We start from the raw sequence: 24,118 nt of genomic DNA on the forward strand, positions 1-24,118 counted from the left end.
GTTTCTCCTTGGCCTTCCCATTTTAAATTCTCCCTTTTGAGGAGGAGACTTGGTCCACTGGCTGTAAAGCTGGCCACGTTTGTCAGACGAGAGGAGGAGGGGGACAGTGACAATCATGAGCATCCTCTGTTGAGTGGCTGCTCGGTGCCCGGCACTGGGCCCTGGGCCTGCGTTCATTTGCGAGTCTGATCCTCGTGGCCGCCCTGGGAGAGGGGCACTGTTCCTTCATCCCGGTGATGACAAAACAGGGTCAGGTTGTGTCCAGGGCTCAAAGCTGCTGGGCGACAGAGCCAGGACTCAAGCCGCCAAGGCCTCCTCTTGCCTGAAAGGGTCAGCCTCCCTTCACACTCGCACTCCTGCTACAGGCACGGTGTGTTTCCTTCCTCAGGAAGGACATCAGGGAGCACTGGCTGTTGTTGGAAGAAGCGTTGGGTGCAGGGGCCTCTCTCCGTGGCTGCTCTGAATTCTGCTCTGTGTCTGTCTCGGAGATGCGGGCCCTCTCTGTGCCCGCTGCGGATTGTCTTATCCGGAGTCCCTGTCCAGACAGCTCCAGTGCCTGCTGGCCCAGCCCGCCTCTTCCTCCAGCCGCCAGAGCCTCCGGGGAAGGGGCAGGCAGGAGGAAGCCGGTGGCACCTACTGAGAACGTTCCAACTTTGCACCAAGAGGGGAGGGGGGCCTGCGTGGGAGCCTGGAGCAGGGAGCTGCACTGCATCCGGGCTCTAAGCAGGTGTCTCCCCCCTCAGGTCTGGAAGAGGTCAGGGGCCTGGTTCTACAAAGGGCTCCCCAAGTACATCCTGCCCCTGAAGACCCCCGGCCGGGCTGATGACCCCCACTTACGACCTTTGCCTGTGGAGCCGGCTGAGCAAGAGCCCAGAAGCATGGAGACCAGTCGTGTCTACACGTGGGCCCGTGGGAGAGGTAAGACCCTCGGTCGGCTCTCCCGGGATAGCACCTGACCTTCAGGCCATCAGCCAGCCGGTGCCACGGGCACCAGGCCAAGGCCCGCCACATTGTCCACGTGGCTCATACTGGTGTTTCATCCCTCTCTGTGCCCTGACTCCCCGCCTGCACCCGCGTGGGTGGCTGGACCTCAGCACAGTGGTTGTTAGCAGCCTGAGGGGCTGTTTCACAAACAAGCACTAACTTGGGGGTGTGGGTGCCATGAACAGCACTGGATCTTTACAGAAATGTGATGTCAGTTGAGATTTTTGGCAAAGTATGAAAATGTGTCTTTTCGAGGCAGGCCTGTATCATCTCTTTTCAGCCCTCGTCTTGTGTCTCAGTAAAGGGGTCTCCTGGCTTCCCTGGTCCTGGTGAGGAAAGTGACCTTGTGCCCTTGTGGGGGCTGCCCTGGTGTGGGTGCCTTCCAGGTGCCCGCTATCAGAAGGGGAGCTCCGCCCACTGGTAATTAGAATAGTACCTGGCGTGGCAGATGTCTCTACACAGCGTGCAAGATGCTTTAACGTTCATGGTTTTACTTTCCAAGTTCCTGGTCGCACAACAGGCTCCGAAAGCGGACAGGGCAGGTGGTCAGTAGCCCCATTTTATAGGTGAGTAGCCTGAGGCCCAGAGAAAAGGAAGGACTTCCTGTGTGGCAGAGCTGGGACCGAAAGGCAGCTTCCTGCCCTCTGGGCTCTGGCTCCTTCCGCCCCGAAGTGCCTGAGTGTCAGCCCAAGACTCAGGGACTGAGGGTCCTAAGTGAGATAAGGCCATCCTGACGCAGGGGTTTTCCTGGGTTTCTAGACCCAAGAAAATAGACACGCAGCTGCTTCGGAGGGACCTCGAGCACCTGTCTTTGGGTTATGACCTGGCAGCTGCCTGTCTTTTACCATTTAGGGGTGGGTTGTTGTTTTTTTCTTGTTACAGAAGTACGTTTATTATAAAATTGTGAAGGTTGTCAAAAGATATAATTTAGCAGGTAAAAATTCCCAGTAGGTCTGCCCTCCCAAACATGACCGGCAGTTAGCACCTTGGCCTCTGTTCTCCGGGAATCTTTTCCTCGGCATCACTCGGCTCCTTCTGCAGCAGGCCTTCCTCGCCCGTTCTGCGGGGCTCTGTTTGCATTCTCATTCCCATTCCCATGAGTTCACGGTCCCTGCCCTCACTGCCACAGACAAGCCCTGTAGGGACCACCTGCAGGCAGAGACTGGCAGGCGGAGTGAGGGGAGCAGGCTGGGACTGGCCTGCGGGGGGCGCTGTGGCTGGCCAGCTTGGAGGGAGCCCGGGGGAATTTGTTGGAGAAGTGGCTCCCTCCTCCCTTCCTCCCCGTTCCCACCCTCAGAGCTGGGTTCTCTCGGGTTCCAGCCCCGTCAGGGTGAGTCAGGGTCCCTCGGGCCGAGGGGAGAGACGCAGCCGTGGCAACAGAAGCTGCTGGACACTGTCAGGTTTAGAATGCGGCTGAGTGGGTTGAGGAGGGGCGGCCCTGAGGCCTCCACCCAGAGGAGCCCTCTGTGCCTTTCTGCTCCAGCATCTCCGTGGTGCGCACGTGCGCACACGCACATGCACACCATCTCCTCCTCAGCCACACAGACATAGATGGCCTTTTGGTTACATGGGCGAGGAAGCAGCAGCCCGTACACTCCGAGTGAGGCCAGGCCACGTGGAGGCCCCTCTGCGAACTCGGTCTCCCTCTGCTTCCCAGAGCACAAGGCCCGGCCTGTGCCAGCCCCATCACAGGCCTGTGATCCTCCTTTCAGTGCCCAGCAGAGGAGGCCGCCCTTCTGCTCGGCAGGTGGCCTCCGTGTCTCGCCAGGGGCAGCGGGACCGCGAGGGCTGATGGCTCTGGGCAGGTTGTGGAGGCTCAGGAGGTGTCTGCTCCCACCCAGAGCAGGGTGCACCAGGAATGTGTGGGGTGCCTGTGGTGGGCAGGACTGGACTTGGGGCAACCCACAGTCAGGGGGAGAACAGGAACAGGTGCTGGTGGAGGAGGCAGGAGGCAAGCAGAGCCATTCAGTGCATAGAAGCCAGAGTGTCAGGGGTTTGCAAGGAAGGGTGCCAGAGAGCCACCAGCAGGCCGACTGTCCCTGCCTGCTTCTAAGCCCGATCGTGGGTGGCTGTGCTGGTCCTCCCTGATGAGCCTGTGCAGAAGCCAGGATCTGTGCTTTTTTTACTGAGTTTGGGTCCCCTGGCCATCCCAGACCCGGCCGTGCACTCACAGAGGCTCTCGGGCCGCTCCCGCATACTTGTGGGAGACCATGGGCCTGGGCCGGCTGGAATCAGCCTTATAGCTGGTCCTGAGTCTGGGGACAAGGGTTGGGAAGCCCTCTAGGAGGTCAGCCCCCTGCTAGCCCTTTTGTGGCTTCAAGGTCAAGTCTGTGGCAGCCCCGGGAGGACTCGGCCATGCCTGCCTCTAGGCAGCTCCCCAAGCTGCCAGGGTCTGCTGCCTCCACCTGGGTTCCTTCTCAGGCCGGTTCCCCGAAGCTGTCCAGCTCCTGGCAGCAGGCAGCTCCCAGCAGGCAACCTTGGGAGTGGGCACAGGGACATCACCAGGCCTTTCCAGACCACTGCCGACTGGGGAACCAGTTGGTGTTTCTCCATCCTCACCCCCACCATCAGCCCAGGTGTGGTCCAGGTCAAAGCTTGTCTGGTAAGCCCAGCCTTCATAGCACCCCATTCAGCCCAAACTGAGCGTGAGGCCAGGTGGCAACAGTGACCAGCGCTGGGCTGTGGTCTCCCCACGACACTGAGAGCCGCATGTGGGCAGGGCCATGGCGCTCCTGAACAGGCACGGGATGGGCGTTATTAGATGAATGAATGGACCACCCACCTGCTCCAGGATATTTGAAAGACCTATAGAGGGCTTTCATCAGGGCCTGCAGGCACCTCTAGGTCAGGGGTCTGTTGAGCAGCCCCAGGAAACACTCGGAGGATGTTAGAATCACCCCACTCTCCCGAGGAGTCTCTCATCCCAGGCCACTGCCTGCAGGGAACCCAGGGGCAGCATCCCCCTTCGGCCCCGAAGTCTCTGCTCCCTGGCACAGAAGCTGATTCTGATACCAGCGCATTCTCTCTGACCCACTCCCCTCCACACACCCCCTGTTTCTCCATGTCTCTCCCTCTCCCTCTCCCAGCCCTGGGGCTGGTATACCTGTGGCTCCCAGCATCTCCCTCCATTCCAGCCCACCCTGCTTTCTTGCTCCTGCCCTTTGGAAGGAGGAAAGGTAATCAATAGATACAAGCCATGTACTTTTCAGTCCACAAAACATCAGATGAAATGTATTGATGTTTCTGAGGCAGGTTCCATTTCATCCTCCTTTAAATTTTGTTTGTTAATTTTTAATTACATAAGCATACATAATATATCTTAACAAATTAATTCAAAAGTGTATGAAAAATTAAAATCTCTCCTCTTGCCATCATCTCAAACAAACCCCTTTCTCTTTCTTCCTGTTCCTATAAACACATACTTGGCATTGGGTTATGTTTTGTTTTGTTTTTAGTAACAAAAATAGGCTCTTACCCATAACTCTGCATGTTGCTTTTTTCACTTAAAAGAATATCACGGGCATCCCTCCAGATCAGTAGATATAGATTTTACTGTATTATTTTTAATGGCTTAATAAAATCCCATTATATCCTGTATTGCTATTTAATTATTCACCTATCGATGGACATTCCAAATGTTTCTGGCTTTTCACACTGCAGGCAAACTGAAACACCCTTCTGTGTGTACGGTGCTCTTATTACCAGGGGGTAGGTTTGTGTGTTTTAAATTTCAACAGACATTGCCAAACTATATTCCAAAAGTGTTGCCATATTTTCTACTCATTTATTCCTGCATCCTTGCTTGCCATGAATAGTACTGGTATTTATCATTTTGGCAAGTATACTAGATGGAGAATGATATTTTATTGTTTTAATTTGTACATTTGAGTATCTCTTCATATCTTGATTATTCATTGTTTAGGCTTCCTCTTTTAAAAATTATCTGTTTAAATCCATTGCTTATTTTTAATTAAATGATTTTCTCTTATTGATATGTCAGGGGTACTAAATGGGTTGAAAATATTTTCCTCCTTGACTTTACATTTTACATAACATTGTGCCATTCAGAACCATTTTTTTCTTAATTCTTGTGAGTTTAAGCAGGTCTTTCTTTTGCCTGTGGTTTCTAGGTTTCCTACTTTGCTTTGAAATGTCTTCCTCTCCAAGGTTAAAAATATCTGCTAAATAAACAGTTTAAGTATTATAGGAATAAAAGGAAATTACTTTAAAATTATAAAATTACCAAAAAGAGAAAAAATCTAAATCAAATATTATATTAACTGATAAAGCACTGAAGCCATGTTCTATCCAAATGCAAACCAGGAATACCCCATCATTGCCATCATTCATAATCTTGTATAGTATTTAACTAATGTAATAAGGCACAAAAAATAAAATAAACTCTTACTATTGGAAAAGAGAAGAAATTCTCTTATTTGCAGATGGTGTGATGGTATACCAAGAGAGTCCAAGAGAGTCTACTGAAACAGCCCACTAGGAGTAATAAGAAAATTGGGGAAGTGATAGGACACAAAGTAATTCAATAGTTTACACACAAGCAATCAATAGTTTTACTCTGTACTGACTAATTAGAAGTAGAAATGGGGAAAATCCATTCATAATTGCAACAAAAATTATAAAGTGCCTAGAAACAACTTTTATAAAAGAATTAATTATAGGTCCATCATGAAGGAAATTATAAGTCTTGTCACAGGACAAGAAGTAAGATAAGAACAGAGAGACAGCCAAAACTGGTTTGGCTCAGTGGATAGAGCGTCAACCTGTGGACTGAAAGGTCCCAGGTTCGATTCCGGTCAAGGGCATGTAACTTGGTTGCGGGCACATCACCAGTGGGAGGTGTGCAGGAGGCAGCTGGTCGATGTTTCTCTCTCATCGATGTTTCTGACTATCACTCTTCCTTCCTCTCTGTAAAAAAATCAATAAAATATATTTTTTTTTAAAAAAAAAAGAACAGAGAGACAGATAAGAATCGTGATCCCTCCAAATTAGTTAAGTATAACAACTATCTGATGCCCAATGGAGTTTTTGGGAAGAAGTGAATTCAAATGTTATCATTATCATAGGGTAAACAAAAAGTAGCATAAAATGGAATATATTCAGCCTTAAAAAGAATGAAGTACTGACACATGCTACAACATGGATGAACCTTGCAGACAGTATGTTAAGGGAAAGAAGCCAGAGACAAAAGGCCATATAGTGTACGATTATAGGAAATATCCAGAACAGGCAAACACATAGAGACAGAAAGTAGATTAGTGATTGCCATGGGCTGGGGTGGATGTGAGGAAATGGGAGGAATCACTAATGAGTGCAGGGTTTCTTTTCAAAGTGATGAAAGTGTTCTGGAATTGGATGGTGGGGTGGCTGCACGACTTTATGAATATACTAAAAGCCACTGAATTGTGTACTTTCAGAGGTTGAATTTTATGATACAGATATATATTTCAATAAAAACCTTCCTGAAGAAGTAAGAGAATCGTTTAACAAAATGATTTTTGTTAAAGAGAATAGCAAGGGCAGTGGGAGGAGTTGCCCGACCAGGTGTTAAAGCTTACTAGAAAGTTACTTTAATCAATAGAAACAGTAGGGTATTGACACCAGAACACATAGAATATGTAAATAGATAGGTGGAACCTGATAGAGGAATAACAGACCTAAGAATGGAAGCTGAATATCGGTAGCTTTTCAATTCAATGGGAAAAAGAACAGGTTTTATTTAACAACTGGAGCTAGCATAATTAGATTCCCATCCCATTCCATGTGCATCCAGAAACACATTGCAGATAGATTCAATTTCTAAATGTTAAAAATAACACCATGAACGTATTAGAGAAAGATGAGCTGTGGTTTTTTCCTCTGTTATCGCAGAGAGAGCTGGTCACACTCTGGCACCCTCGGGACAGGTGGCTGGCTACCTGCAGGTGCTACTCCCTCCTCTGGACATTGGGTGTTGGTTTGGACCGAGGACTTGCCTGCAGGCCCCTTTGGTGAGCCCCTCCCAGCCTGCTCATCGTAGGACATTCATTCTTTCTTCGGGATCAGGTGGGCAACCATGTGACCTGAGTTCCTCCTGGTGACTGGCCCGGCCTGACCTGGCTCCCTCTGGGGAGAGGTCCCCACCCTCCCACCCCATCCGTCCCCATGAGTGTGTGTGTGCTCCATGCTACTTTTCCTGGCAGATCATTGCTCCACGTTTATGGCAGCAGGAAATAAAGTAAGCTTTTGCACACTCCCAGGTATCTTTGTCCCCCTGAGAAATACCAGATGGAAATGGTGGAACCAGTACTTCGGGCTCGTAGGTCCTAATCTTGTACCCACCTCTTCTGCGGGCTTCTTTCCCACCCTTGAGTTGTGTTTAGAAAGATATTTGTTAGGAGACGAGGTAGGGAGGTACCATATTGATCTTGCATATTTGGGTAATAAGAGGTTACATTTTTTCTCTCACATATTAGAGAGCTTAGACAGCAGCTCAGACATCAGGACCGATGGCTCTACAAGTCTTGCTCTTTCCTTCATGGTCCCATGATGGTTGCTGCAGTCCCAGCCATCAGAAGGGAGGGAGGTCAGAGGGGAGGCTGAAAATCAAGCCTTTCGTTTCAGCAGCCTGTCACTATGATAGAAGCAGCCAGCGGGGTGCAGCACTAGTCCTGGAGGACCCTGATTTCCTGGGAGAGCTGGAGGTGAATTATCTGATGGAAGCCATTGCATGTGGAATTTGGTCTCAGATAGGACTTTGTGCTCCTCTACCTCCAGTGCCAGGGATGCTGAATAGGATGGGCTTCTTATTTTCTCCAGCCCCAGGCTGTGATCACAAGGCCACACTGCCTGGGTCTGCTCTGTGGCTGGTCTGCCCACCTTCCCCAGCTGAGGCTGAGCATCCGAATGGAAAGGGGGTTGGGACTGAAGCCCCAAGTCTAGCATCCATACAGTGTTAGTGGGCTTTCTAGGTGTGTCCTCTTCTCAGATGGGAGCGGAGCTGGGGTTCCTGGGAGACTGAGCCTGGGTCAGTAAGGCTTTGCCTCATTCACCTCTCCCAGGGAGCCTGAGGCTGGGAAGGGGAGGGGCCAGCCCTGTGCCTGGCAGACTGGGAGGTCCTTTCCACTTTGTCCTCTGCCCTGGACCCCAAAGCCCCCGGCTGAGCACAGGCAGGTGCCCTGAGGTCACCCCCCCCCACCACCACCACCACCACCATGAGGCAAATTCACTTTCCCATCTCCCCTGAGGCCGGCTGCACAGTCCCCCCCGGGCCCTCCGCGGGAACCCCCACCCCGGCCTCAGTCGTCTCCCTGAGCAGAGCCAGGCTTCCTGGAGGCATTTGAACAGAATTACGTACTGGTTCACTTCAAGGGCTGTTCTGGAAAAGCACTTAAGTCTTGGATTTGTTCCAGTTGAGTCGTTTTTAAAAAAATGGGAGTTTCATTATCACTTCGTTGGTCTGGTAGATTTTAAATAATTCTTTTAACATTCTAAACTGTGGTTCTGTTTGCAGACCTGTGAAAGCAAGCCTCGGGGTTGTTCAGGTTGAGCAGTCTGGTTCTGCTAGGCCTACAAATGTGTACCTGGGGTCGTCCTTCCAGATCACCCCTGGGCTAACCTTCCCACCCCCACGCCACCCTCTCCTGCCCCCTGGAGAAATCGAGTCATTGGGTGCTGCGCTGGCCCCAGCCAGAGCTCCATGACTCACGGTCATTATCTCATCTGACGCTCAGAACAGCCCCGGGGGCAGCTGCAGACGGCAAAATTGACTCTCAGTGATGGATGAGGAGGGGGAAGTCTGCCCAAGGTCACGCAGGCTGTGGCCAGGAGGGCCTGGCACCGGGCTTCTGAATCCTGGCCCGCACGCCTCCCTGAGTGCAGCACGGAGTGGGGCTGTTGCCCACATCGCCCCACATGCTGGCTGGCTTCTTTCGGACTTGGTGGGAGGGTGTTTGGTTGCCAGGAACAGCCACTGAGGCCAGCTCAGGCAAGGGGGCTGCTGCCAGGCTACTGAGGAGGGTGTCCCAGAAGCAGGGACAGAGACAAAGGCTTGCAAGGCCTGGGGGGACAGGAGGATGGCAGCAGCTTCTCCTGCTTCTCGGGGAACTCTTGGATCAGCTCCATTCCCCACCTCTGCCTGCTCAGCAGCTTGTACTCAGCAAGTCTGCATGCCCTTCCGCCTCAGCATCTGCCCCACTCTCAGGACCCCGCTCAGGGGGGAGCAGATTGGCCTGGCTCATTTCTGCTTATGCTGCCTTTTTCTGCATCCAGCCTGTATCCTGTCAGACATAATAGATGGCATGGCCAGTGAGGGCTGCTTTCCCCCAAAGCAGAGCTGGGACAGAGCAGGGGAAACTTTGTGTGCTCAATAGCCATGGAACCACAGAATTGGGTGCTTTGTGGCTGACCGGGTAGTGAGCTCCCTGTCACTGGGAGCATTCAAGCAGAGGCCGGCTATAGTGGGTTGAGAAACTCACTATGGGGTTATTAGTGTGTGTCCAGAGTTAGACCCCCATATTGTAACCAGGGCTTGGGGGATAGAGGTACATCCTCCGGTCCAAGATGGAGAGAGCCACATGGCCCGCGAAAGCTTTGAACCCAAGGCCTCTGACTGTTTCACACAGAGCTGCAGCCGACGGGGCTAATAAGCAGTTCCGTGGCAGCCGTTTTTCCATCAAACGCATATGCTGTTTCCTGACTTCTTAACGCAGCATGCTATTTATACCAGTAGATCCATTCATTCTTAATGAGCCACAGTTGTGGATTGTAAAATGTTTTATTTTCAGACAGGATTGCTCACTGCCCAGAGCCAGCTGTTGCTATGCCACTTTCCTCCTTTCTCTGTTCCTGAGAAGTTAGCATTTCTGAAGCTCCTCAGAGCACTCAGCTGCCCCCTCCCCCACCCCCACTCAGCCCCAGTGTTTCCCCAGCGGGCTCTGGACTTGCCATTTCCGTCACGTCCGCCTGGACGTGGTGCATGAACTTCTGCAGCCTTAGGAGCAGCCGGGAGTGTGTGTTGTGTGCAGGGGCAGGCTGGCCGAGACTTGGAGGGGGAGGGGGAGCGGAGCAGGAGGGCTTCCAGGTTGGGAGGTGGGATCCCATCTGCCGGGAGGGTTGGACCATTGCCGCTGTCATAGGTCACAAACCGGTGGAGCAGTGATTTGATCTTTAAATTCATTGACAACTTTTTTAAATGTGGAGAATTCTCATTTAAAAGAATATGGAGTAGCCCAGCCGGCGTGGCTCAGTGGTTGAGCATCAACCTATGAACCAGGTCACAGTTCGATTCCTGGTCAGGACACATGCCCGGGTTTCGGGCTCAATCCCCAGTGTGGGGCGTGCAGGAGGCAGCTGATCGATGATTCTCTCTCATCATTGATGTTTCTCTCTCTCTCTTCCTCTCTGAAATCAATAAAAATTGTTTTTTTTTATTTTTAAAAATAAAAGAATATGGAGTATTTCTGGCTGCTCTTCTGCAGTCAGAAGGTCTGCCAATACTGCCCCTCCCTGGAGAAACTGGACAGGCTAAGTAGCAGTTTCCTCCTTTCACACAGGGCTATCCGTCTGTGGCTTGCCACAGTCCCCGCCCCTCCCTGTTGTTTCTAACACTCTTTGGATAATCACCCTTATGGGGTTACTAAGAAAAAAGCAAAATAGTTCGTGTTTCCACATTCCTAGGAAAAGAGAGAGAACAGAAGTTAGACCCACAGGGTCACTTGTTGCTAGAAAAGTGGGCACGCTGCTCTGTGGCAGTCAAGGGTTCTCACATCCAGCCCACTTCCCCCCCCCCTCCGCTACCCTCCCACCTGACCAGTGGGAGGCAGGGGCTGACCATCACATCTCTGTCCAGACTCCCGACCCTGAACCACAAGTCCGGCCCATAGTGGCTCTACGCCTTCCGCGCCATCACCAGTAAGCGCTTCAGCGTCAGGCCTTGCCGAGCTGATGTGTTTGAACGGGGGACACCGGGCAGGAATACTTCAGTGTTTTGAAGTCTCTCCTCTCTGGACCTTAGTTTTTCCCATGAGTAGGATGGGGCTGTGGGGCTGGGACAGAGTCTATTGCAGGGGTGGGCAAACTTTTTGACTCGAGGGCCACAATGGGTTCTTAAACTGGACCGGAGGGCCGGAACAAAAGCATGGATGGAGTGTTTGTGTGAACTAATATAAATTCAAAGTAAAGGAGCGGAGGGGAGAGCAAGAGAACCGGATAGAACAGCCGGATCCGGCCCGCGGGCCGTTGTTTGCCCACGGCTGGTCTATTGTCTTGCAGCTGTCGTATCTCACCGTGCCAAAGCCACGGGACGGGACGAAATGCTGGAGGAATTTCTGGCAGGTGGTAAAGCTGCTCCCAGATCATGCACTGAGGCTGCCTCTCCTGCAAAGAGCAGCCCCATTTCGCACCTGCCCCGCCCTCCTCTCTCACACATGCGCACACACAAGCAGTCCTCCTACGTGCTGCCAGAGAAACCCCATCAAACCGCCCAGCACCCCTCCTCCCCCTCCTTCTCCCACACCCGCACACTGTGCTTGTGGTAAGTGTCCACTAATGCCTGTGAAGTCACTGACTCTTCCTTTCAAAGACCTATCCCAGATCGGCTCTTATGCCTCATTATCACCTTTGCCGCTGCCTGTTTTAGTCCCTGTGTGGGTTCTAGAATCCTGGGGAGTGGAAGTACCTGAGATTTATACACACACACACACACACACACACACACACACACACACACTAGAGGCCCGGTGCATGAAATTCGTGCACGGGGGGTGGGGGGGAAGGTTGTCCCTCAGCCCAACCTGTACCCTCTCCAATCTGGGACCCCTTGAGGGATGTCCGACTGCCCGTTTAGGCCCGATCTCGAGATCGGGCCTAAACGGGCAGTCGGACATCCCTCTCACAATCCAGGATTGCTGGCTCCCAGCTGCTCACCTGCCTGCCTTCCTGATTGCCCCCAACTGCTTCTGCCTGCCAGCCTGATCACCCCCTAACCACTCCCCTGCCAGCCTGATTGATGCCTAACTGCTCCCCTGCCAGCCTGTTTGCCCCTAACTGCCCTCCCCTGCAGGCCTGGTCCCCCCCAACTGCCTTTCCCTGCAGGCCTGGTCGCCCCAACTTCCCTCCTCTGCCGGCTTGGTCACCCCTAACTGCCCTCCCCTGCTGGCCTGATCACCCACAACTGCCCTCCCTTGCAGGCCTGGTCCCTCCCAACTGCCCTCCCCTGCTGGCCATCTTGTGGTGGCCATCTTGTGTCCACATGGAGGCAGGATCTTTGATCACATGGGGGCAGCCATCTTGTGTGTTGGAGTGATGGTCAATCTGCATATTACTCTTTTATTAGATAGGATAGAGGCCTGGTGCACCGGTGGGGGCCAGCTGGTTTGCCCTGAAGGGTGTCCTGGATCAGGGTGGGGGTTCCCTTGGGACGTGGGGCAGCCTGGGCGAGGGGCCTGTGGTGGTTTGCAGGCCACGCCCCCTGGCGACCCAAGCTGAGGCCCTGGTATCTGGGTTTTATTTATCTTCTATAATTGAAACTTTGTAGCCTGGAGCGGAGCCAAGCCTTCCTCTTGCTCTGTGGTGGCAGCCATTTCTGTTGGGATTTATGTATCTTCTATAATTGAAACTTTGTAGCCTTAAGCGAGGCCTGGGCCAGCCAGGGTGTGCGGAAAGCTGGGCTTCCTCCATCAGCAGGGGCAACCCTAGCCTCCTGATCTTTCCAGCTCCGTGGCTGCCACCATTTCTGTTTGGTTTTATGTATCTTCTATCATTGAAACTTTGTAGCCTTGAGTGGAGGCCTAGGCCGGCAAGGGCAGGCGGAAAGCTTGGCTTCCTCCATTGCCCGGGAAACCCAAGCCTCACTCCTGCTCTCTGTGGCCGTAGCCATCTTGGTTGGGTTTATTTGCATATTCGCTCCTGATTGGCTGGTGGGCGTGGCTGGTGGGCATGGCTTGTGGGTATAGCAGAGTGATGGTTAATTTGCATATTACTCTTTTATTATATAGGATATATATATATAGATATATATAGATATATACACACACACACATATATATATAAATTATATATATATAATTTTTTTATAGAAACCACCAAATACACACACAGAGACATGTGAGCCCGAAAGGACCATCAGAGGGGAGGGAGGGAGAGTGTCTCTGAGCCCTCTGCAGAGGGTGCTGTGTGTCCAGACTGGACCCGCCTGACATGGCACCCGTGACCACTGACTCGGGCCTTCACGGTGTAGGTCTGCCGCTTGGGTCCAGAAAAGAAATGAACAAAAAAGTCATAGTCATCCCTCTCTGTGGCTCCACCAGTCATTTGGGGACCCAAATGCCACCCAGCCCACCAGGGGCAGGAGAAGGGCATGGGATGCCCGAGCCCACCGTAGCCCCCCTGGGATGGACACTGACCTTGGTCTTCTCAGTCCTGGTCTCCTCGTGGAGCTGCCTTTCTGCCAGGCCCAGCTGAGGCCTGGGTACCGTTTGCCTTTTGGTCTGGGCAGGTGAGGGAAGCCCCAGTGCTGAGTGGCCAAATCAAAACAGCAACATTCTCCCTAGCCAGTTTGGCTCAGTGGGTAGAGCGTTGGCTCACGGACTGAAGGGTCTGGGTTCGATTCCGGTCAAGGGCACGTAGTACCTCGCACCTCAGTTGCAGACTAGACCCCTGGCCCTGGTCGGGGCATGTGCGGAAGGCAACCAATCGATGTGTCTCTCTCACGCTGATGTTTCTCTCTGTGTGTCTTTCCCCATCCCTTCCGCTCCCTTTCTAAAAAAAAAAAAAAAATCAATTGAAAAATATCCTCAGGTGAGGATTAACAACAAAATAATAATAATAATAATAAATCAAAACAGCAAATAAAGCAGCTGCCGTGGATCGCAGGGTGGCTAGTTGAAGGCTGTGCCAGGTGCGGTGCATCTACTATTTCAGGTAATCCCCGAAAACCTGTGGGAGGGGGCAAACTATTGTCCCACTTTATGAAAGGGGAAGCTAAGGCATGCTGAGGTCAAATAGCTTACACTGTAATCTTGGCATGGACAGAAAGAGAAACCCTGCAGCATTCAGGAAACTGCCCTTCCCCCACGTCCCAGGAGTAGAGGCCTGGCCACCTCCTGTGTAGCCGTGTTTTGAGGGAGAAGCCCGTGCATACAATTTGTCTTGACTTCCAGAGCCCTTGGTGAAGCCAAATACTAGCCCAGTGCTGGTGGGTGTGAAGCCCTGGGCTTCAGGAAGCTGCCTTCGCCCCACCCCTGCCCCCAGCAGCCCTCCTGCCTGTCTCGGCTGCTTGGGAATTCATTTCCCAAGAGCAGCAGAAGGCCCTCATTAGCCACACCAGAGGCCAGGGCCATGGCTGTCGCTTCGAATTTGTCCAAACCTGATGACAGCCTCGGCTGATGGGTTGATTCCAGCTGCCAAGGTCTGGAGGTCTGGGGGCTCCTTGCCCCTGGTCTGAGCTGAACTGGGAAAGCAGGGCCCAGCACCCTCCACCCATCCCCAGTCAGCCTCTGGCTTCGGTTCAGCTCGGGCGTGCCAGGCCTGTGCTGGGCTCCGCCTTGTGCCATAGGCCACACCCTCCCCAGCCGCTCACCTGTCTCACCAAGTAAACCTACAACTTAATTCCGCCCACTCTGGATTCCTCAGCCTTTGGGGACCTGGGTGAAGTGAATAAACCTGGACCTGCCTGCCCTGTCTGTCTGACTCCAATAAAGCCTTAGGAGATAGCAGTGCTAGCTCCACTCAGCTCAGCGACTGCCTCCCGGGTCTCCTGTCAATCACAGGCTGCAGACGCTCAGATGGGGCCAAGCTAATTTCCCACGGCCGGTCCAGGAGCCGCAGCAGAGGCTGGGCGGTTCCCTGTGCCCGCTGACCTCCCTACCGGAGGGCGGGGCCAGGCCTCCTCTGCCTTGGTTGCCCCTGGGTCCAGGCAGACCCACAGGCCTGAGCAGGGGCGGACATTCCACCCCAGGAGGGAACCTCAGGGGCAAACCCAGAGGCCAGGAAAGCCAGACCTTGGAGGCATATGACAGAGAGGCCTGGGGGGAGCAAGACAGAGACACACAGACAGAGAGGCAGAGAGGAGGCTGGAGAGGGAGAGAAACTGACCAAAACAGAGAAAGAGGAACCCAGAGACACCGATCCGTGTTTCAGAACTCATGGAGACACCCAGACACACCAGCGGGAAAATAAGACTAGAGACGCAAAGGCAGAATTAAAAAAAAAAAAAAATTGGCAAGAGAATCACAAAGAGACAAACGAAAGGACAAAGACACGGGACAGAAAGAAGGAGAGAGAGCTGAAGTAGAGGAGGTAATGAGAACACAGTTTGCATCCCAGCAAAGGGGTAGACAGGAGGTGTGCACTTGCCGACTTTCATCTCTGCCTCAGTCAGAAGCAGTAATCTGCCAGAGAGAAACAGTGCAGAGCACACCTAAACCAGACTGGCCCCTCGTCCCGTAAGGGCCTGACCCGAGAGCCTTTCTCTCGAGCCAGCAGGGCTGTCCCAGCCCCAGAGAAGCCCACCTCTGGCTTTTGCTTTTCCTGTTCTCTGTCAGAGATGCCGGGCCCACACCGGGACAGCATTTCGACCTATAAATCAAGCCCATCCTTAAATTCCACCTCTTCCAGGAAGCCCTCCCTGACTCCACCTCTCCCTGAACACTCGCTGGCTCTCCTTCAGAGTATGATGTTCTCTCTGAAAGGAGCTATTCTTATCTTCCGTCCATCCATCTCTTGTTCTGCCTGGAGCACCTCAAGCAAGGACAGGACCACAGGATTTTGGTGCTGGCGACCACATCACTATTGATTTGAGGATTCGTCTTCATTATCCGGTGCCTCCTGTCTGGGAGCCCAAAGGAGGGAGTTAATTAAAATCAATGGTGGGTGAATAAACAAGCACAGAAAACCCTCCACTCTCCAGCTCTTAATTCCCAGCCTGGTTTGGGCTGACCCTGCAGCTGTCCCCTTTGACAGCCTGGAAGGGGGACCAAGGAAGGAGGGTTCCCCGTGACCCTCCCCACCTCACAGATAAAGCAGTGAGGCTCAGGCTGGTCAGGCAGGGAGGGAGGCTCTAAGCCTCTCTGGCCACCACCTGGCCCATTTCTACAGGGACAGGATCCCTGGCTTTGGGGCCACCTTTCTCCGTGTCCAGGCCCTGACTCCTGTCCAGGGCCCTAAAGCAAGTTTCCAAAACAAAGGAAAAGCCTGCTCCTCTGGCAGGGCCTCAGCTTGGGTTTGGAAGAAGAGCAGGCGTTCTGTGCACAGTACTCTCCCCGCCCCCCAGGGCCCACTCATCCCGTGTCCATGGCAACTGGCCTCAGACAGCCCCTCCCCCATTAGCCGTCCCTGGCTCAGGCTGAGGCCACCAGCTGCCTGCTCGTCCCATTGGAGTGTCCTTCAGAGGGAGGCTGGAGGAGGCGCCTGCTTGGGGAACAGGCCAGCCCTTCTGGAGACGGAGCTGGCTCGCCACCACCACGCTGACCACCGTCCAGTCCTCCTGTCTCCGCGCAGGGCCCTCCTTTCCTGGGGAGGGTTCTTCAGAGAGCAGTCAGCGAATCCGTACTGAGTGCCTGCTGGGCCTTGGCCCAGCGCTGGGGGCCCAGGGGAGCCAGATGCGCATTAAGATGTGGCCGCACCCTCCAGTAGTTCCAGGAACAGGTGGGGAAGTCAAGGCAGGCACTTGTAGGAAAAGAAATTCAATGCCAGGTGGTGTCATGGGGAGAGCGAATGAGGCCTGTCTGCCCTGCTACTTCCCTGGGCTGGAGAGACTTTTCAGTAGAGGTCCCTGGAGGATGAATTGGATTCAGATTTTTTAAATATTTACAGGCTTCCCCTGACCAGGTGGCTCAGTTCGTTGGAGTGTCATCCCATACACCAAAAAGGTTGCGAGTTGGATTCCTGATTAGGGCACATAGCTAAGTTGTAGGTTCGATCCCCGGTGTGGGTGCATATGGGAGGCAACCGATCCATGTTTCTCTCTCCCTCCCTTCCTCTCTCTCTAAAATCAGTAAAATCATATCCTCGGGGGAAGATTAAAATATATGTAAAATTGTAGGCTTGTGTAGCTTTTTAAAGATACAAGGCCCTCTGTCCTCCTTGATCTTACTTTATTGGTAGTTATTGTCTCCATTTTTCAGATGAGAAGATTGAGGTTCAAAGAGATGAAAGTATTTGCCCAGGAGCGTCCAGGGCAGAGCCAGAATTGAACCCTTTATGTTGGGAGTGAACAGAAGTCTTTCTCTCCCACATGGAGGCCCCTGCCTCTGACGCCAAAAGGCCCAGAGAGAAACCCTGGGCAAAGGGCATGTAGCGGGGACAGAGAATGAGCTGGCCTGCCTGGCAGGGAGGACTCCAGAGAGAGCAGGGCCATTTGGGTGCAGCTGGACCACGGGTCCCCTGCATACCAGTGTGGAGGAAAGAGCAGGATTCCAGCGAGGGAGAGGCCTGGGTTGGAGTCCCAGCTCGGCCTCCAAATGGCCTTTGAAGGCGTCTGGTGCCCTGAGCGTCCTGTGAGGCACAACTTGGGAAGATACGCTCCCCTGGAAAATGTGAGTCCACTCCTGTGAGGTTGGCCTGGGCTCTGGACACAGTGACCCCAGAGGCAAGCCCTGCGTGGGGAGGTGCGGGCTGTGAGCTCAGGATGCTTCTCAGGTAAAATAGCTCCCGTTTCTCAAGCACCTACTACGTGCCAGATGGTGCCCGTGTGACCTCTTTTAATGCTCACAGCACAGAAAGGGACCCATCCGCCCCCGTTTCATGATGGACCTGCGGCGCACAGAGAAGTGAGGAAACTGGCCCCAAATTACCCAGCCGGGAAGTAGCAGAGCCAGGACGTAACTTGGGGCTGACTCAGCCGGTGCCTCTTCACCACCCCACACTTCCCTTTTGCTGCCACCAAATGGAGCCCCAGACTTGCCAGGCAACTGGGGAGGATTTCAGGCTTCAGGCCCGGCCCTCCACAGCCCTCCCCGGTCTCTGTGGAGACAGCTCTGGGACCTTCTCCGCAGCCATGCCAGCCTGGGGGGCTGGGAAGGCTAATTGGGGATCTCTGTGCACTCCCCGGGGCTTTATTATCTTTCCTATACATTAAAAAAAAAGTGTTGTTTTTAGTATGCAAAATTTTCCACCATCTGCTTTGCCTTGGCAGAATGTTTGCTGAAAATATCTCTCTTCCTCTCTAATTCCCGTAATTTCTGGGGCTCTGGGAGCCTCCAAGCCGAGCAGCAGCAGCTTGCAAGTGCCTCCCGAGCTCACAGGCTGCCGGCGGTCCCTGTGCCAGGCAGGCGGGTGTGGTGTGGCCCAAACGTCGCGTCTCCCCACCTCTCAACCGGAGAGGGGCTTCGGGGTCTCTCCACTGATGAACAAAACCAACCTGAAGATGAATCCTAGAATTCAGACCCAGAGTCGCTGTCCGGGTTGGTCTCTTTGTGTATGATGGGACACTGTGAGGTACCCAGGGTCACAGAGAGAGGTGGTGGCAGAGCAGAGCCAGGAAGCAGGTCCCCAAATCCCAAGGGAGGCTGAGCCAGTATCCTGCCAGTCCCCTGGACCGGCCCAGGCAAGGTGTCTCCGCTGGACCCACAGCAGCTGCCACACCTGTCCTTTCAGGCAGTCTGGAAAGACTTTCCAAAAAGGAGGACTTCCCCCCACCTTCATGTGCCAAAACTCTGAGTTTCCATGGTGATAGTCAAATTGCAAATCCATCCAAGAGTGGGGCGTGGGGGAGGGGGAAGCTGGCCTATCCCCAGAGAAGTGGGCATGGCTGGTGCTGGTTTTCATCCTCAGCAGCAGACAGCCCTTCCAAGGCATGATGGGAAAATCTCGGGGATGTCAGGTCCCCCAGCAAGTGGTCCAGGGGCTCAGGCCACCGGAGGGGAAGGCCCTCCGTCCTCCCTGCCTCATGGCAAAGCCCAGGTGAATCCACTTGGCGATGCCTCCTAGGGAAGCGCCTGGGCTGTCTTCCTCCTGGTGTTTTCCCGTCTCCAATCTGAAAAATCAGGCGTGGGCAGAATACAAGCATTCATCACCCAGCCATCCTAGACCCAACCTTTGGGGAACTGGAGGGGGGAATCAGCCTGCAGACACAGAGTGTTTTGTTGAGGATGGAAGAGCAAGGGCCAAAAGATTTATGAGCCTAAACGCTTTGTTAATAGACCTGGAAGATTTACGATAGCAGCTGCTGCGCAGGGAGCAGGGCAGTGACGGCCATCGAATGGCAAATGAGCCAAGGTTTGGGTTTCACAAAGGCCTCCAAGCTGAGCCTGGCCGGCTCGAAATCCCAGACAGTGAGCAAGGATGCTTGAGCCAAGGGGGGTGCATCCGAAGGGAATGGGTCTTGTCAGCTGGCTGCTTCTCTGCTCTGTGATGCCTTTGTGAGCTCATTGTCATCTGGGGCCCTCCGCCCCTTCCACGTCTGCAGCCCTTTGGGGTCCGTAAAAGGAGACAGAGAATAAGCCCCCTGACTGGAACTTGAGGAGGTCTTATTTTTTCGAAGCCCTGTGTACCCAAACCCACCTCCAGGGTTGGTGCTTTGGACAAGACATACCCCTCACAACAAAACTGCTCCCCTATTAGCCCAGCACAGTCTTCTTGCGATTTAAACCCACACCCATTCCCAATCCATTGCTGTTCCCAATCCAATGCCGTGACCAGGTGCGACATGACAGGAGGGGAGGAGGGGAAGACAAGAGATCAGTGAGCTTGCCACTGTCACCCGGGTCCTGGGACAGCCTTTCCCATGGTCTCTTTCCTGTTATTGGTATTTTGTGCTTTTTGGCATCTGCCCATTAACGCCAGAGGATCCTGGCATTATTTTAACGTCATGATGCCCCGTGTCCCCCTCCCCGGGCTTATGAAGATCCTGCATGTCAAGTGCAGAAGAGATGGAGCACTCCCAGTCAGAAAGGGTGACTCGATGGTCCTTAAGCCTCTCCAGGGGGAGCCTGTAGATACTTTAAAAATCGGAATCCAGCCCTTTGCCCAGGGTTTCTCTCTGGGCCTTTTCCCTGTCAGAGGCAGGGGCCTCAATGTCAGGGGACCCACGGGGTTGGTGTTTAGTCAGTCAGTGAGTTAAAGATGCTTAAATGCTTACAGAACCAACACCAATTAAGTCCAGTCTCAGTGGAATCGCAATCAAAGAAACCCAGTCCAGGACCTGAAAAGCAATTGCAAAGTAAGACAGGCCTTTCCTTGCTTTTCTCAAATACTGTGGGAGGGGCATAGGGACCACCACCCCTCCCGGTCCCTGTCTCCTCTTGATTCTGTCTCACAAAAGCCCAAGATGCCTTCCTTGAGGGCGGGGCCGGTGGGGGGGGGAGGGGAAGCGGAGAAACAGGGCAGAAAAGGCAGAATCCTTGAGCAGTCAGAGAAGGGCCCGCTGGGACACTCAGGTTAGCATCACTCTTGCCCCACGCACCTGGATCAGGCTCTGCCGAGGGAGAAGCACACCAGCCTGATTCAGGGTGTAATTTGGCCCCGGCCCGCAAGGAGCCCCAGTTCTACTGGGGAAACACCTGCATAGACGTGTAGAGCAGAAGTGGTTGGTGCTGTTGCAGCAGAACGCACAGGCGTTCAGCCAGCCGGGCTTCCTGGAGGAGGTGGTGTCCGTCTGAGCCAGGAGAAACGCGATGGGCAGGGCACCCTGGGCAGAGGGAAGTAGTCATTGCACGAGCTGCTGACTGGCAGTTTGGCAAGAGCTCCGAGCCGGTGGGGCTGGAGGAGCCCAGGCAGGAGAGCAAGCTGGATGGGATGAGGTTGGACAAGTGGACAACGGTCCTGTCGATTATGAGGAGCCTTTGAAGAGGGGTAACTAGGACTTGTGTGTTAGCTGGAGCATCCCTGGCTGTGCAGGGGCGCGGTGGGGAGGGGCCTGCGGTGGGGCCAGGTGGGAGGTTATCACAGGAATCCAGGCTGGAGACGATGAGGCTTTGAGCTCAGCATTGATTCAAGGACCATTTAGGAGGTGAAACTGTCAGGACATGGAGATAAGGGAGAAAGAAGAGCTGATTGGTCACCAGAGCTTCACAAAGCACCTACTGTGTGCCAGCCACTCTGCTATGGAAGCACAAGGTTGAGACTCTCTTAGAGCTGAAATGGTCGGTCAGCTCCAACTCTCTGGTTGCTTGGTCTGTGACCTGTGCCTCCCGTTAGCTGGCAGGTGACACAGGCTGAGGGCATGAAGGCTTTCCAGAAAGCTCCAGATCCAGGTGGTAGCTACGTGGCACAGGTCCTGCCGTTTCCCCCCAGTGCCCACAGTGGATCTCCCTGCCGGACTGGGCTCTCCTTCCTGCTGGGTGTTCATACAGCCCCAGGCTTCTCCTCTGCATGCGCTCCAGAAGGGGCCTGGCCAGTCCGATGAAACCGCCTAGCCATCCTTGGTGTAGATCAATTTTGTTTCCAATCTCATCTCCCACCACAAGGGTCTCTATGGCACAGGGCTGTTTGGCAGGTTGACTAAGATAATGCTCGCTAGGTAGCTAGCACAGTGCCTGGCAGAAAGAGCTCAACCCCTCCTAACCTCCCTCCTAACCAGCATTTTGCATTTTCTGGATTAAACACTCTTACCCCATCCGCCGAGTTAGTCGCCTATGAGAGCTGCTGTCCTGTAATCCCAAACCTTTCTGTACAGTTGTACTTGTTAAAATTACATCCTTTAATGAAATGTTATGTAAATCGATGAAAAGAGTCAGAAAAAAACTCACACAAACAGTTGTCTCATAAAAGCTAGGGCCTTGGGAAGCCTTGATAGAAGCCACTCGCTTAAAACAGCGATGGAATGAGATGTGGGCAGGACATCGGGAGCAGACAGGAGACGGAGCCAGGAAAGGAGAGGGTGCTGCCCTCGTCTGCGTTGCCCGGTCTCTAAGCTCTGTTCCAGTGTGTAGACTCTGAACCTGGGAGTCACAGCCAAACACGCGTGCAGTTTAGACATGAAAGACCGTGTGGACCCAGTCCCGAAGAAGCACCCAAACTCTCCATCAAAAGATTGGCACATGGATGTACATTTCTATGCTTAAAATTAAAACAGAATGCTTACCATATGAATATATCCTGTATTATGACTCCCCCAGTAACGAACCAGCCAAAATGGTCCCATTTAGTCCAGAAAAGAGAATTTCTACCGCAGTGGGTGTTCCCTGTGAGGGCTTTCCTCCTCTCCGTCTCCTGGGAGCCCAGCCCATCCGCCCGGCTCCCTTCTGCACCCACAAGACCCCGCTGAGCGTTACTGGGTGAACTGGGATGAGAGCCCAGGCCGGCTGGCTCCCAGTTCCGTCTTCCAGTGGAATCGGAGTGGTTAGGAGCACAGGCTGTGGGGCCAGACTGGCAAGGCTAAAATCCTGGCTCCTCCACTTACTACCTTTGGCAAGTGCCTGTTTCCTGGCCTGTAAAATGGGGATAATGCTGTTTTCTGTCTGACCGGGATGTTCTGAAGCTTCAATGGGTTAGCGTGTGTCAAGTGCCTGGAGTGTTCTGTAAGGTCAGCGAGGACTGGCATTGCCATGACTACGAGCATTGCCTCATGGCCAGGGGCAAGGCTCAGGGCCGCTCTGCCTTCACCGGAGGGGATAATTGGCTCCTACCACAGGGAGAGGGTGACATGTGGAGATGGCTGGCCCCGGGGTGAGCCCTCCGTGACTGGCAGGAAGGAGTAGCCCGCCGTCCCCATCCCCAGGCCGTTGTTCCCGTGCCCCAAACACATGGCCAGCTTAGGGGCTGTGCCCTTCGTCCTGGCAGGAGGGAGGCCTGCCCCGGCCCCCTCTGTGCAACGTGCCTGCTGGTGGTGGCCAGTAGCGGTGACCTCCTTGCTGGTGTCTGTTCTTCCAGTGGTTTCCAGTGACAGTGACAGTGACTCGGATCTCAGCTCCTCCAGCCTGGAGGACAGACTCCCGCCCCCTGGGCTCAGGGACCTGAAAGGCGGCAGATCCTGGGGGGAATCAGGTGAGTGTGGGAGGCGTGTGCTGGTTTCTGAAGCTCCGGGGGCAGGTGGCTTTGCTGCTTCTGTGGGCCTCTGCTCCCCAGCAGGTGTCTGCAGGGTCGCTCTGGGTCAGGAAGTTCTGAGAAGTGGGCCCGGGCGGGACGGCTAGGAACTCGAGTCTTAGCACCACTGAAGAGCAAGGCGGAAAGGAGGCTCAGCTGTATATTTGGGGGGCGGGGAGGCAGGTCCAGTGGCTGCCCTGACCTCGGCCTGCACACCTGGGCTTCCTCCCCAGCTCCCTGTGAGCATCCCAATGAGGTGAGACCGTGAAGGGCAGGCCCAGCGTTCTCGGTGTAGCTCAGCTCTGCCGTGGGACTGCAGTGGGACCCCAAATACACACTGTGGCCTCTTGGGCCTCTGTTTCCTACTCGTTAGTACAAACGGGCGGGAGCAGGTGGTCTCCAAAGCTCCCTCTGAATTTCACACCTCTGAGCTCTCCTCTGTGATCCGATGTGTGAAAGAGAAGTAACTGGGGCCTTGAGGCTGGTGCAGACAAGGCCTGGGACACATTTTCCCTCTCCTTTCAACACACGAGGGGCCTTCCTGGGAAAAGGGCCAGCTTCATTCAGAATCATTCCAGAGGTTAGAACTGGGATCTCTGAAGACGGTGCCCGAGGCCAATTTCAGTGCATAAGAAAGCTTTCTTACTGCCCCACACTGGAACGCCACGCCTCGCCTGCTGCCCTGGGACAAGGCTGGGGACCTGCCAGAGCGGATGTGGAAGGAACTCCTGCTGGGAGACAGTTTGGGCTCCATCAGAGATGCCAAATGCCTGGCACGCGGGCTTGTTCTTCCACTCCTGTGCCTGTGGCGGGTGTGACTGGTGATCATGATACGCTTTCCCACAGAGCCCGATGTGGCCTCAGAACCCTCCTCAGGGCAGCTTTCCGAGTGGTCAGTGTCAATGGGTGAAGATGACGCAAGAGATGAAAACTAACCCTGGACGAGGCGCTCTCTTAGGCACCTCAGCTAAAGATTCTATCTCAGGAAAGTGTAAAGGAAGCTTACTGCCCGCCTCGGCTTCCAGGGCAGGTTCTCCCCGCCCTCCACCTCCCCCCACCACCAGAGCTCTGGTCCCCTCCCTTCACACCACCTCCCAGCCGTGACCCGTGGGTCCAGTGGATAGGAAAAGACGGAATACAATGGCACAGGCCCAGCTCGGCTCCCTGGGTGGGC

General features: G+C 53.9%; 1 protein-coding gene across 4 annotated transcripts in view; it reads left to right on the plus strand.

Moving 5' to 3' along the window:
- RPH3AL (rabphilin 3A like (without C2 domains)) overlaps window positions 1-24,118 on the plus strand; it is a 133,129-nt gene that overhangs the window by 106,051 nt on the left and 2,960 nt on the right. For all 4 annotated transcript variants that reach the window (XM_080681615.1, XM_080681614.1, XM_080681612.1 and 1 more), the window contains exons 6-7: window positions 744-918; window positions 22,792-22,905. In XM_080681615.1, coding sequence (XP_080537741.1) covers window positions 744-918; window positions 22,792-22,905 — 289 coding nt within the window. The remainder of the gene's footprint in view (window positions 1-743; window positions 919-22,791; window positions 22,906-24,118) is intronic.

This window comes from Plecotus auritus, assembly GCF_963455305.1.
Source record: "Plecotus auritus genome assembly, chromosome: 7".
In the NCBI taxonomy this organism is placed as follows: Eukaryota; Metazoa; Chordata; class Mammalia; order Chiroptera; family Vespertilionidae; genus Plecotus; species Plecotus auritus.